General features: G+C 39.0%; 1 protein-coding gene across 1 annotated transcript; it reads left to right on the plus strand.

Moving 5' to 3' along the window:
• The first annotated feature begins 11928 nt into the window (after positions 1 to 11928).
• On the plus strand, positions 11929 to 12945 carry LOC132091802 (trace amine-associated receptor 3-like). Its single transcript, XM_059497907.1, has one exon. It carries the CDS (start codon positions 11929 to 11931, stop codon positions 12943 to 12945), a length of 1017 nt encoding a protein of 338 aa, XP_059353890.1.
• Positions 12946 to 14281: the final 1336 nt, after the last annotated feature.

Here is a 14281-nt window from a genome sequence, read left to right on the forward strand (position 1 = left end):
AATAAAACTTTATTGTGATGCGTTAAGTAAGTGTAAGCACTAGTCTGTAGTCATTCTATTATCAAGGTGTCATAGATTATCAAATTGTTTTTTGTTCTGCTGGCCGCCTTATTTTACTGTTACTGCTCTTAATCACTTTTTTCTTGACCCCAGCTGATGTTTTTGATGTTTTGGTTTGATTTGCATACCTTAACACCACTTGTAACCCATTGTTTTTTCAGAATACATTTAAGTTTCTTATAACCACTTGTCTGTTGTGTCAAAGATTCAAACACCTTGATATTTTGACTCCTAAACGTAGGGTTGTGGGCTCGAATCTCGGGCCGGCAATACCATGACTTAGGGTCCCTTGAGTGAGGCATTGAACCCCCAACTGCTCCCCGGGTGCTGCAGCATAAATGGCTGCCCACTGCTCAGGGTGTTTGTTCATGGTGTGTGTGTGCACTTTGGATGGGGTAAATGCAGAGCACAAATTCTGAGTATGGGTCACCATACTTGGCTGAATGTCACTTTTCTAAAGCCAAGAATCACTCTTACTCTCCCAGTTATTATGACAGCTTGAGAGGACTCTCAAGTGGTTAGTATGTTGTTAAATGCAGAGCACAAATTCTGAGTATGGGTCACCATACTTGGCTAAATGTCACTTTTCTAAAGCCAAGAATCACTCTTACTCTCCCAGTTATTAAACACAGCTTGAGAGGACTCTCAAGTGGTTAGTAGCTGAGGGTCTTAAAGTATTGCCTGAAATATGAGACACCTTTTTATTTTATATTCTTTTTTTTTGGGGGGGGGGGGGGGGGGGGGTTCATCAAATCAGTGGTCAACTACCTTCATGGGGTAGGAACTGAGTAGCCTGGTCAACAATTGTGAAAGTGTAAGTTTAAAGCCTTGCTAACCAACTGCTTTCAAAATGTGGGTATACAGGTCTGTGCTTGTTTTTAAGAGTGTAAATCCTTAACTCTTTTGAAGAACTGTGTAACAAACGAAATGGAAGAGGGGAGGAGGAGAAAAAAAAAAAGTTGTTCTCCCAGAATGTGGTTAAATATAATTTTTCATTATAATTTTTTTTTTTTTTGGGGGGGGGGGGGTTGTGGATGTTTTAGTTGTTTAAGATAAAATGAAACTGGAGACCTGTTTTACTGTGATTGTGCTGAGGAGACAGAGACGTGAGCAAATCTTTCAGGAGAGGAAGAATGTTCTAGAAATGTTTGACGATGAGCAGTTAATAAAACAGTTACATTTCCTCAGTTATTCAAACAGAAACAAGCAAAAAATATTTACATTGCCAAAGAACATTATAACTGACTTCAGTCTAGTGCGAGTATTATATGCTCTTTAAAAACACTCCTGTTATCATCAGTGAAGCTACCTACTCTGTATCCTGAATAAATCTCTTAACCCTTATTTACACTGCACATGTCTGCAGTGCGTTACGGCTTTGACATGGCCACCAAAGCTGATCCTGGATACTCAGCAGCCTGCGGCAAGTTTCTGAAGCAGCACTCTGTGCTGCATCACTAAAGATAGGCACTTATATTTTTGATGGATAATAATAATAATCATCTTGCTGACGTCAAAGTTTAATGTCAAATGTGTCTTGAATGTAAAATTCTATTAGGAATTTAACCATTCAATGTGAATTTTTATCTGAGAATATTCTTAAATAAGAAAATCTCTTCAGTGATTGGTTGATGCATATTTTATCATCCAAAATCCTGTTTGTGGCACAGCAAAGTGTCTTGAATCAACTCTAAGACTGTGACTAAATATTTAACTTCACATAAATTATGACTGAGATGCTTGATAACTAACTTTTAAGCACAGCTTTGCGCTAAGAAGTTTTTTACACTTTACTTAGCAGCCTTCTTGAGAGTAATTGTCAAACGCTTGATAAATATGGGCCTACAGTATGTGATTAGACTAGTTAAAATTTACTTAAGTAAAGGGGTGTTGAAGTACACAAGTGCCGTCTAGTGGAAATAAACATTAAAGACACAAAGCTTTGTAACAGCAAATATTGGTGATTGTATCTTTTTAAAGATGGCTTATTGCCGTGAGTTTTTGGATGCAGTTGCTTTCTGTTGCCTCTGGACCATCACAATCGCTGCCTCACATGTCTGTGCGTTGAGCACGCTGAGGATGCTCAGCCCAGGGGCGTAGATTACAAGGGCGACGCGGGGGACGTGTCCCCCCCACTTTTATCATCATGGAAATTCATCCCCCACACTTTTTCGGGCAAGTGTGTTCGTATAGAGGTTTTCAAGAGCTGGTGTGAATACATATATATTTACATATATATAACATATATATAATACATTTAAACTCAAAGAGACAGGATAGTCTGCGCAGCAGAACCTGATTTTACCAAGTGAGACATGTTCCTGGGACAACATCTTTGTTGTCCCTGGGACAACATTGTGATTAACCAATCAGATTTGAAGAACCAGTTTATAGATTTTGTGAGGTTTATGCTTAAAATCACTGTTTGGTGCTTGTGGTCGCACGAGGAAAGCTATCTCCATATCAACTGCCTCGAGATGCTGGCAGTAGAACGAGCCCTTCAATCCTTTCAGGCGATCCTGGAAGGGCGCCACATCCTAGTCCAGTCGGACAGCATGACAGTGGTGTCCTACATAAATCACCAAGGCGGCCTTTCATCCAGCCGCCTCTGCGCACTGGCAAAGCGCCTCTTGGAATGGGCATTACCCAGGTTGCGATCGCTCAAGGCGACACACATACCTGGCAAGATGAATCTGGGAGCAGACATGCTTTCGCGGAGCAATGTCCCCTCGGACGAGTGGATGCTTCATCCCCAGACGGTTCTCAAAATCTGGGAGATTTTCGGGAAGGCAGAGGTCGACCTCTTCGCCTCAGAAAGCAACTCTCATTGCCCAACTTATTTTTCAAAGGAAACAGATGCGCTGGCCCACGACTGGCCCAGTCTCCTTCTTTATGCTTTTTCCCCGATCGCTCTGATCCCTCAGGTCATCAGACGAGTCAGGGAAGATGGGCACAGAGTCCTCCTAGTGGCCCCACTCCGGAGGAGCCAAGTTTGGTCCTCGGAGCTATTCAGGCTTTCCATGAAAGCCCCATGGCTGATCCCCCTGAGGCAGGACCTCCTCTCTCAGGCGAACAGGACAATCTGGCATCCACAGTCAGAACTCTGGGCTCTGCATGTATGGTCCCTCGATGGGAGCCTCGGAGCCTCCCCGGGGACGTGCTACACACCATGCTACACACTCTACAAGACGCCTCTATGCCCAGAAATGGTCAGTCTTCGTTGACTGGTGCTTAGCACAAAACAAAGACCCTGTTGAGTGTGACATATCTCCGATACTGTCATTTCTCCAAGAGCGTCTAGACAAGGGTCTCACCCCTTCCACGCTCAAGGTTTACGTAGCAGTCATGACAGCATTTCATGCTCCTATTGCTGGCCAATCATTGGGTGGAAACAGCCTCATTGTGCGTTTCCTGAGAGGTTATAGGCGGTTGAAGCCCCCACGTCCTCTCACCGTTCCCACTTGGGACCTTCACACGGTCCTTGGAGCACTCAAAGGACCTCCCTTTGAACCGCTGCGGTCAGCTGACCTTCGGCCCCTAACGCTCAAAACCGCTCTGCTACTTGCTCTAGCATCGGTCAAGCGTGTTGGCGATTTGCAAACCCTCTCGGTGAGCCCTGCATGCCTTGAGTTTGGGCCCAATGACTCGAAGTTCATTTTAAAACCCAGGCATGGCTACGTCCCTAAAGTGCTCTCGACGCCATTCAGAGCACAGGTAATTTCCCTCTCAGCTCTGCCTCCGTTGTCAGGTGAGCGAGAGCTGGATTTACTCTGCCCAGTGAGGGCTTTGAAGATATACATTGAGCAGTCACAGCCGTTCAGGCAATCTGACCAGCTTTTTGTCTGCTTTGGTGGCCGCACCAAGGGGTCCTCGGTCTCAAAGCAACGCCTCTCGCGTTGGATAGTTGAAGCTATCGCTCTATGTTACTCCTCTATGGGCCTTGAGTGCCCCATAGGAGTAAGAGCCCACTCTACTAGAGGGATGGCCTCTTCATGGGCCTGGTCTAGTGGTGTCTCTATCAAGGACATCTGTGAGGCGGCCGGCTGGTCCTCGCCGTCCACTTTTGTCAGATTCTATAACTTGGATATCCCGACCTTGCATGCTCGGGTTCTTTCGGGTTGATACGACGGCCTCTAGCAGACTCCGTCATCATAGCACCTCCAGGGAGCTAGCTCCCTCTTAGCAGTGTAGCGTTAAGGCCCTCTCATTTATCCTCTGGAACCCAGGGTGTTCAAGATAAGTCTTGTTGTTCCCTACCATGGCACGGCGTGGTTGAATTCGTTCCCCATACGCAGTATGAGTGAAGTATCGAAAGGGAACGTACTCGGTTACGAACGTAACCTTGGTTCGCTGAGATACGGAACGAGTACTGCGTTATATGCCGTGCCACGAGGCTGCGGGTTCGGTGTCGTCGCTTCAGTCGTATGACCTGATTTCCTCTGCCGGTTGCCTGCTTATATAGCCATTCGCCCCGCCCATTTTGGCGGGCTTTGGCGCGCTGCATCGCCACAGGCTCGCGCAGCTACGCAGCGCTGTCATTGGTTTAAAAAAGTTTACAGATTAAACCAATGGCAGTGCAGTTGCACTGCGTTATTGAAAAAAGGCTTCAGTATCGAGGAAAAAAGGAGCTTTTCCCCATACGCAGTACTCGTTCCGTATCTCAGGGAACCGAGGTTACGTTCGTAACCGAGTACGTTTCATTCATACTCGAAGCCAGAGTGCGCTCTCGCGCAGAAAGTCATATCAGGAAACTCCTAATATGGAAAGTATAGAAACTATTCTGCCTTATTATTTGATAAAAAGTGTTTGTAGTATAAAAACAAATCATTATTATTTGTTATTGTCCAGCAGTTATAGATTTCTAAGCCAATTAAAAGCTAGAAATTAGAGAAAAATTAAAGTTGCACTACCAGTCAAAAGTTTTTGAACAGTAAGCTTGTTAATGTTTTTAAAAAGGTCTCTTCTGTTCACCAAGCCTGCATTTATTTGATCCAAATACTGCAAATCAGTGAAATTTTGAAATATTTTTAGTAGCCTATTTAAAATAGCTGTTTTCTATTTGAATATATTTCAAAATGTAATTTATTGAGATTTCAAAGCTGATTTTTTTTTTGCATCATTACTCCAGTCACAAGATTCTTCAGAAAGTATTCTGATATACTGATTTGCTGCTAAGAAAAAGAAAAAAAAAATCTTATGATAATGTTGAAATATATATGAGTATAATTTTTTCAGGTTACTTTGATGAATAGACAGTTCATGAGAGCAGCATTTATCTGAAATAGAAATCTCTTGAAAAATGATGTCTTTATCATCACTTTTGATCAATTTAAAGAATCCTTGCTAAATAAAAGTATTAATTTCTATAATTTATTTCATCAAAGAATGCTGAAAAAAATGTACTCTTCTGTTTTAAATATTGATAATCAGCAAATCAGCATATTAAGAATGATTTCTGATTAATGTGACACTGAAGACTGGAATAATGATGCTGAAAATTCACCTTTGATCATAGGAATACATAACATTTAAAATATATTCAAATAGAAAACAGTTATTTTAAATAGTATAAATATTTCACAATATTACTGCTTTTGCTGTACTTTGGATCAAATAAATGCAGGCATGGTGAACAGACTTCTTTCAAAACATAAAAAATCTTACTGTTAAAAAACTGTTGACTAGAAGGATATATATATTACAGAAATGTTATATCGTAATATATATATATATATATATATATATATATATATATATATATATATATATATATATATATATCTGTATCTGTGTGTGTGTAATTTCTGTCCCCCTCACTTCTGAAAAGATGGCTACGCCCCTGGAATGGCCCCTTACTTATAGCCTTGTTTGCTGCTCTTTAATTTCATTCTTTGTCACTTATGTGAAATTATATACCACAAATTAACATTTTTGCTTTATGGATTAAAATTTTCAAGTTTTTTATTATTCTTGACATCCATGAATAAAAGTCATGTGGGTTTGGAACAACAAAGTTAAACAAGTAAATGGTGACAGATTTTTTTTGGGGGGTGAATGAATGCTTTAATTCTACTGATAATTGATTTTCAGTTATTTGTGCTATGTTACTTCTAAATATTTTTCCTTATATGAACTGTCTTTTGCTCATTTCAGCAAACAAAAAGATGCAAGACTGCAAACTTTCCAGTACTTCTGTGTACTGATAATCCGGTTTCCACCCAGTCCCAGGAGGTTTGTCTGTTTTATCTCTCTTCACTAAAATGTCTTAAAATTGCTTGGTTATTGACCAGTAATGCTAGGAGATTTTAGATATACAAGAGGAATTTTGTTATTTACTACTTTTTTAGATTATATTAAACCTGGAAAATATTGGAGAATTATCTGAACTTGAGTTCCAAACTGTATGAGGTTCATTGTGATGAGCAGATATTTGAGATGCCATCATTTTAAAGAATTGACAGCCACGATCACTTGATTGCATGTAACTCTGTGAATGTGATAACAAAATTAAATAAAAATGTCTTGCTCTTGTAGAATAATGTTCTAATGAAGAATGTTTTTCTCTTATTGACAGTTGTTTTGTTATATCAGGAGAAATACAAAGATGTTAAAATTGAGAGAGGGCTGCTCAGTTTCTCACAAAAATATTTGCACAATTTAAATGAAAGATGTGGAGGCAAAAAATCACTGATGCACTGATTGCAAAAAGAGCCAGCATCAATATGGAGGGTGTCAACATTGTGAGCGCAGAAATGGATGGCATATATAAATGCTGATTAAAAATGTAATCTATGTTATCATGCTAAGGAGCTGACTGAAAGCCGGCGACTCCACATAGAAACAGGCTGCATGTTTTCAACAGTTTCACCTGTATGAGAAAAACATACAGAGAATCATTTAAGACACTTTGCTGTAGACCCATTCCACATAATAATATTCATTAAAACTGTATGTTAACACGTAGGAGCTTGCTGCATGATTCAGTGAGTAGGCTACAGTTTACAAATCCTTGGGAACGAATTAAGAAAGTGTGCGCGCAGATTATGAATTTGTGGGTACAGATTCAAAAACCGAGGGTACGGTTTACAAAATCTGAGCGCACGGATTGGAAATTCGTGGGCTAGGATAGGACATTCAAACCAGAAAGACACAGCTTACATTTGACTAAAAGGTTTTTGTCAACTAAAGTGAAATAATGAGCATATTTCCACTTTGAGAAACTTGTGTTGCTCTCGCCTTGACTCGCCATGACTGCCACACAAACTTGAATAAATGGAAACACACACACAGTGCGTCTTCGTGTTTACAGTGGTTGGCATCCACCAATCCTACAATGCGTCGCTGCTGCAAACAGGTTAGGCTGCACTTCAGTCTAAATTAATTAATTTTTAAAAAAGTAACAGACAATGCACCTTATGGTAACGGAGTTAATTTATTTAAAAAGTAATGCGTTACAGTATTAGTTACTGTCAAAAGTAACTGCGTTACAGTAACGCGTTACTAATAATGCGTTACTGTCCAACACTGGTGAGATGACACTTCAGTACTGCATCCCAGAATCCAAATACCACTAATCCAAAACTAATATATATACTGTATAAAAAAAAATATATATATATATATATATATATATATTAAAAAAAATTATGCCGTCACTGATGGACACCATGCTGCGTTGTAACAGGAACATGCCAGCTGAAGATAATGAGGAATTAAAGTCAAAGTCAAAGTCACCTTTATTTATATAGCGCTTTAAACAAAATACATTGCGTCAAAGCAACTGAACAACATTCATTAGGAAAACAGTGTCAATAATGCAAAAATGATAGTTAAAGGCAGTTCATCATTGGATTCAGTTATGTCATCTCTGTTCAGTTAAATAGTGTCTGTGCATTTATTTGCAATCAAGTCTACGATATCGCTGTAGATGAAGTGTCCCCAACTAAGCAAGCCAGAGGCGACAGCGGCAAGGAACCGAAACTCCATCGGTGACAGAATGGAGAAAAAAACCTTGGGAGAAACCAGGCTCAGTTGGGGGGCCAGTTCTCCTCTGACCAGACGAAACCAGTAGTTCAATTCCAGGCTGCAGCAAAGTCAGATTGTGCAGAAGAATCATCTGTTTCCTGTGGTCTTGTCCTGGTGCGCCTCTGAGACAAGGTCTTTACAGGGGATCTGTATCTGGGGCTCTAGTTGTCCTGGTCTCCACTGTCTTTCAGGGATGTAGAGGTCCTTTCTAGGTGCTGATCCAGCATCTGGTCTGGATACGTACTGGATCCGGGTGACTGCAGTGACCCTCTGATCTGGATACAGACTGGATCTGGTGGCCACGGTGACCTCGGAACAAGAGAGAAACAGACAAATATTAGCGTAGATGCCATTCTTCTAATGATGTAGCAAGTCCATAGGGTGTTATGGGAAGTGTTTCCGGTTCCGGTTTACCTAATTAATGCAGCCTAAAAATCCTTTAACGGATTTGGATAATAAAAGCATATTAGTATGTTGTGTGTATGCCAGGTTAAAGAGATGGGTCTTTAATCTAGATTTAAACTGCAAGAGTGTGTCTGCCTCCCGAACAATGTTGGGTAGGTTATTCCAGAGTTTGTGCGCCAAATAGGAAAAGGATCTGCCGCCTGCAGTTGATTTTGATATTCTAGGTATTATCAAATTGCCTGAGTTTTGAGAACGTAGCGGACGTAGAGGATTATAATGTAAAAGGAGCTCATTCAAATACTGAGGTGCTAAACCATTCAGGGCTTTATAAGTAATAAGCAATATTTTAAAATCTATGCGATGCTTGATAGGGAGCCAGTGCAGTGTTGACAGGACCGGGCTAATATGGTCATACTTCCTTGTTCTAGTAAGAACTCTTGCTGCTGCATTTTGGACTAGCTGTAGTTTGTTTACTAAGCGTGCAGAACAACCACCATATAAAGCATTACAATAATCTAACCTTGAGGTCATAAATGCATGAATTAACATTTCTGCATTTGACATTGAGAGCATAGGCCGTAATTTAGATATATTTTTGAGATGGAAAAATGCAGTTTTACAAATGCTAGAAACGTGGCTTTCTAAGAAAATATTGCGATCAAATAGCACACCTAGGTTCCTAACTGATGACGAAGAATTGACAGAGCAACCATCAAGTCTTAGACAGTGTTCTAGGTTATTACAAGCAGAGTTTTTAGGTCCTATAATTAACGCCTCTGTTTTTTTCAGAATTTAGCAGTAAGAAATTACTCGTCATCCAGTTTTTTATATCGACTATGCAATCCATTAGTTTTTCAAATTGGTGTCTTTCACCGGGCTGCGAAGAAATATAGAGCTGAGTATCATCAGCATAACAGTGAAAGCTAACACCATGTTTCCTGATGATATCTCTCAAGGGTAACATATAAAGCATGAAGAGTAGCGGCCCTAGTACTGAGCCTTGAGGTACTCCATACTGCACTTGTGATCGATAGGATACATCTTCATTCACTGCTACGAACTGATGGCGGTCATATAAGTACGATTTAAACCATGCTAATGCACTTCCACTGATGCTAACAAAGTGTTCAAGTCTATGCAAAAGAATGTTGTGGTCAATTGTGTCAAACGCAGCACTAAGATCCAATAAAACTAATAGAGAGATACACCCACGATCAGATGATAAGAGCAGATCATTTGTAACTCTAAGGAGAGCAGTCTCAGTACTATGATACGGTATAAATCCTGACTGGAAATCCTCACATATACCATTTTTCTCTAAGAAGGAATATAATTGTGTGGATACCACCTTTTCTAGTATCTTGGACAGAAAAGGGAGATTCGAGATTGGTCTATAATTAACTAGTGGGGTCAAGTTGTGGTTTTTTGATGAGAAGTTTAATAACAGCCAGTTTGAAGTTTTTGGGGACATATCCTAACGACAATGAGGAATTAATAATAGTCAGAAGAGGATCTATGACTTCTGGAAGCACCTCTTTTAGGAGCTTAGATGGTATAGGGTCTAACATACATGTTGTTGGTTTAGATGATTTAACAAGTTCATACAATTCTTCCTTTCCTATGGTAGAGAATGAGTGGAACTGTTCCTCAGGGGGTCTATAGTGCACTGTCTGATGTGATACTGTAGCTGACGGCTGAATGGTTGCAATTTTATCTCTAATAGTATTGATTTTAGAAGTAAAGTAGTTCATAAAGTCATTACTGCTGTGGTGTTGGGAAATGTCAACACTTGTTGAGGCTTTATTTTTCGTTAATTTAGCCACTGTATTGAATAAATACCTGGGCTTATGTTTGTTTTCTTCTAAAAGAGAAGAAAAGTAATCGGATCTAGCAGTTTTTAATGCTTTTCTGTAGGATATGTTACTTTCCCGCCAAGCAATACGAAATACCTCTAGTTTTGTTTTCCTCCAGCTGCGCTCCATTTTTCGGGCTGCTCTCTTAAGGGTGCGAGTATGCTCATTATACCATGGTGTCAAACTGTTTTCCTTAACCTTCCTTAAGCGTAAAGGAGCAACTTTATTTAAAGTGCTAGAAAAGAGAGAGTCCATAGTTTCTGTTACATCATCAAGTTGTTCTGAGGTTTTGGATATGCTAAGGAGTTTGGATACATCAGGAAGATAACTTAAAAAGTAGTCTTTTGTGTTAGAAGTGATGGTTCTTCCATACTTGTAACAAGAAGTAGGATTTACAATTTTGGCTGTATGAATTTTGCAAAGAACTAAATAATGATCTGAGATATCATCACTTGGCGGAATAATTTCAACACCATCAACATCAATTCCACGTGACAGTATTAAATCTAGAGTATGATTTCGACAATGAGTAGGTCCTGAAACGTGTTGTCTAACACCAATAGAGTTCAGAATGTCTATAAATGCTGATCCCAATGCATCGTTTTCATTATCAACATGGATATTAAAATCACCAACTATTAAAACTTTATCTGCAGCCAGAACTAACTCGGATGTAAAATCACCAAACTCTTTAATAAAGTCTGTATGGTGCCCTGGTGGCCTGTATACAGTAGCCAGTACAAACATAACAGGGGATTTATCATTAACATTTGTTTCTCTGGATAATGTTATATGAAGCACCATTACTTCAAAAGAGTTATAGTTGTAGCCTGCCCTCTGAGAAATCCTGAAAACGTTGTTATAAATTGAAGCAACACCTCCACCTTTGCCTTTTAGACGTGGCTCATGTTTATAACAGTAATCTTGGGGGGTGGACTCATTTAAAATAATGTAATCATCAGGTTTTGGCCAGGTTTCTGTCAAACAGAGTACATCTATATTATGATCAGTGATCATATTATTTACAAAAAGTGTTTTCGTAGAAAAGCGATCTGATATTCAATAAGCCAAGCTTTATCATTTGTTTATCCATATTGCTTCTGTTTTTTATTTGTTGAACCTCAATTAAATTGTTAATTGTTTAATTTTGCTCCCTTTGCCAAGTGCACTCTAAACAACAAAACAATGGCACACCCTGGAATAAGCCACGTGCCCTGCTTACTCCAAAGTCCCCACTCCAAGGGGATAGGGATGATCACTTCCATTTGGAATTTGCCCCGTGAACCATTCAGTACCTATATACTCGTATTTGTACATTTTATGAATTGGGTCTGATTTATTTTATTTTTTCTCCTGAGGCATGTTGTTTTTGTAACCAAGGGTTAAACTGGCGAGTGTAGGAGGGGTTATGTCAAATATGAGGGTATATACATGGAGAAAACCAAGCTACACCAAGTCCATTTATAATGTTAAAATGTATCAGCATGTTCTATATTTATCTTTCTTTGGGTATAATAAACTGTTTCCATTAAAATAATTATTTTTATAATTATGTTTATAATTGTAAGCATCTGGATTAGATGTGATGACTTCAAATGAGACTCAAACTGAGAATATGTTTCTCTGCTATCCACTCCGACCGGACTCCTGTATGAAATTGCATCGTCTTACTGTAGTTAAAGTGGTGATGTATGTTTTCATGGTGCTGTTGATCCTCACAACAGTTTTTGGGAACCTGCTGATCATCATCTCCATCTCTCACTTCAAACAGCTTCAGTCTCCAACTCATCTGATCGTTCGCTCTCTGGCTGCCAGCGACTGTCTCGTGGGTTCTTTGGTTATGCCAAACAGCATGGTGCGATCTGTTGAAGGCTGCTGGTATCTGGGAGATTTTGTGTGTAAAGTGCATTCTAGTTTTGACATGAGCTTCTGCATCTCCTCAATACTGCATCTCAGTTTAGTATCTGTCGACAGGTACATGGCCATTTGTGACCCTCTCAGATACAGAATGAAGGTCACAAACAACACTGTGACTGTATTTACTACTTTCATATGGCTATTTTCATTTGTGTATAGCTTCTCTGTTGTGTTTTCAGGGATAACTGCAGATGGATTGGAGATGCTTATATTGCAGACTTACTGTGTGGGAAGTTGTGTTTTGTTTTTCAATAAACAGTGGGGTATTGTATGTCCAATTCTCACATTTTTCCTTCCCGGGATGATCATGAGCTCTCTGTATTTAAAAATATTCTATGTTGCACGAAAACATGTAAAGGTTATGTCAGAAAGAGTGACTGGAGCGATGAAGAGCCAAAGCTCTGCTCACAGAGAGAGAAAAGCAGCTAAAACTTTGGCCATTGTCATGGGTGTTTTTTTGTTATGTTGGCTGCCTTATTTTACTGCTGCGGCTCTCGACCCTTTTTTCAATTTTTGGACCCCAGCCGTTGTTTTTGATGCTTTGTTTTGGTTTGCATATTTCAATTCCACTTGTAACCCATTGATTTATGGATTTTTCTACCCTTGTTTTCAGAAGGCCTTTAAGATTCTCATTTCCACTTACATCTGTGGCATCAAGCATTCTAACACCTTGATATTTGAATGAATACTACTCTCACACTTATTTCAGGCATCACAATAAATTTTTATTTTTAATTTTGCAAATGTGTTGTACTTGAAGCAATGATCTTAATATTTTTAGTAATTTTATGCTGTGCTGTGTTACTTGCCAATAAATTGTGATGAATTTTGTTGAGCAATACCTGTTTAAACTCTCCAGAAGCCAAATTTTTTTAAAAAACACTGTCTGTCCCAGTGCTCAAAATGTATAATCAATTATCATAATACTTTGATATTTCTTGAATAGTGCTAATGTAAATTTGTAAATATGAGGCGTTTGATGTTATTCTGAAATGCTGATCTGAATTTGAATCTGTAATTACAATTCTTTATGAGTGATATTAATATGAATTTGTAGATTTAAAGTACTTCTATATCTGTATATTTCCATTGCGAGTTATATTAATATGGATTTGTAGGTTTGAGGTACTTGATTTTGTTCTAACCCTAATGGAAATTTAGATGAATCTGTATATTTGCATTATTTATTAGTGATAGATTAATGTAATTTTATAATGGACTTATTTTGTAATATGTAGATGTAGGTGAAACTATTTTCATTATGTGACGAGTGGGGCGGGGCTGAGGGACGTGGGAACAGGAGCGAGGCCGGTGGAGTGATTGGAGATGAGTGACACCTGCGACACTCGCCGGTCTCGAGTCCCACGGAGGAGATGGAGGGATATAAAACCAGAGCGACGACAGTGACGGACGAGAGAGGACCAGGCCTGGGTTTTAGTTTGTGTTTTGATTTTTATTTGTGCGCGACAGTCGTCCGCGAGGGGCTGTTGTGCTGTTTTATGTTTATTTTGTAATTAAAGTTTCAATTTGATTGTCCGCCGGTTCCCGCCTCCTTCTTCCCGATAATTAGGAAGGTTGAATGCGTTACACATTATTTATTAGATTTTTTAAATGGTTGGTGTTTTAAGGTTGATTTGTACATTTTAAGCATTGAATATTTGAAATTACAGTAGCATTCTTTCAGTAATAGTAATAGTAATAATAATTGTTAATGACTAGTTCTATGCACTTTGGGTGTGCTTTTTTCAGTATTCATGGGTGACTTTTTTATGTGAATTACGTTTTTACATTTTAGGGTCTTGATGTTTGTCAATTTTATGAAATATTTAATCCGGAAAGGACAAAAGAAATAATCATAATTGAACCCCTAAAAGGTTCCATATAAAACCTTTTTGGTTACAAAGAACCCTAAAGGGTTCTTTTGATTGAACCCTTAAAAAGGAATTTTTTAAAATTCTATAAAAAATAATTCTATATAGAACCTTTTAGGGGTTCCAAATACGTAGCGCCTTCTATATAGA

Source organism: Carassius carassius, chromosome 18 (genome assembly GCF_963082965.1).
Source record: "Carassius carassius chromosome 18, fCarCar2.1, whole genome shotgun sequence".
In the NCBI taxonomy this organism is placed as follows: Eukaryota; Metazoa; Chordata; class Actinopteri; order Cypriniformes; family Cyprinidae; genus Carassius; species Carassius carassius.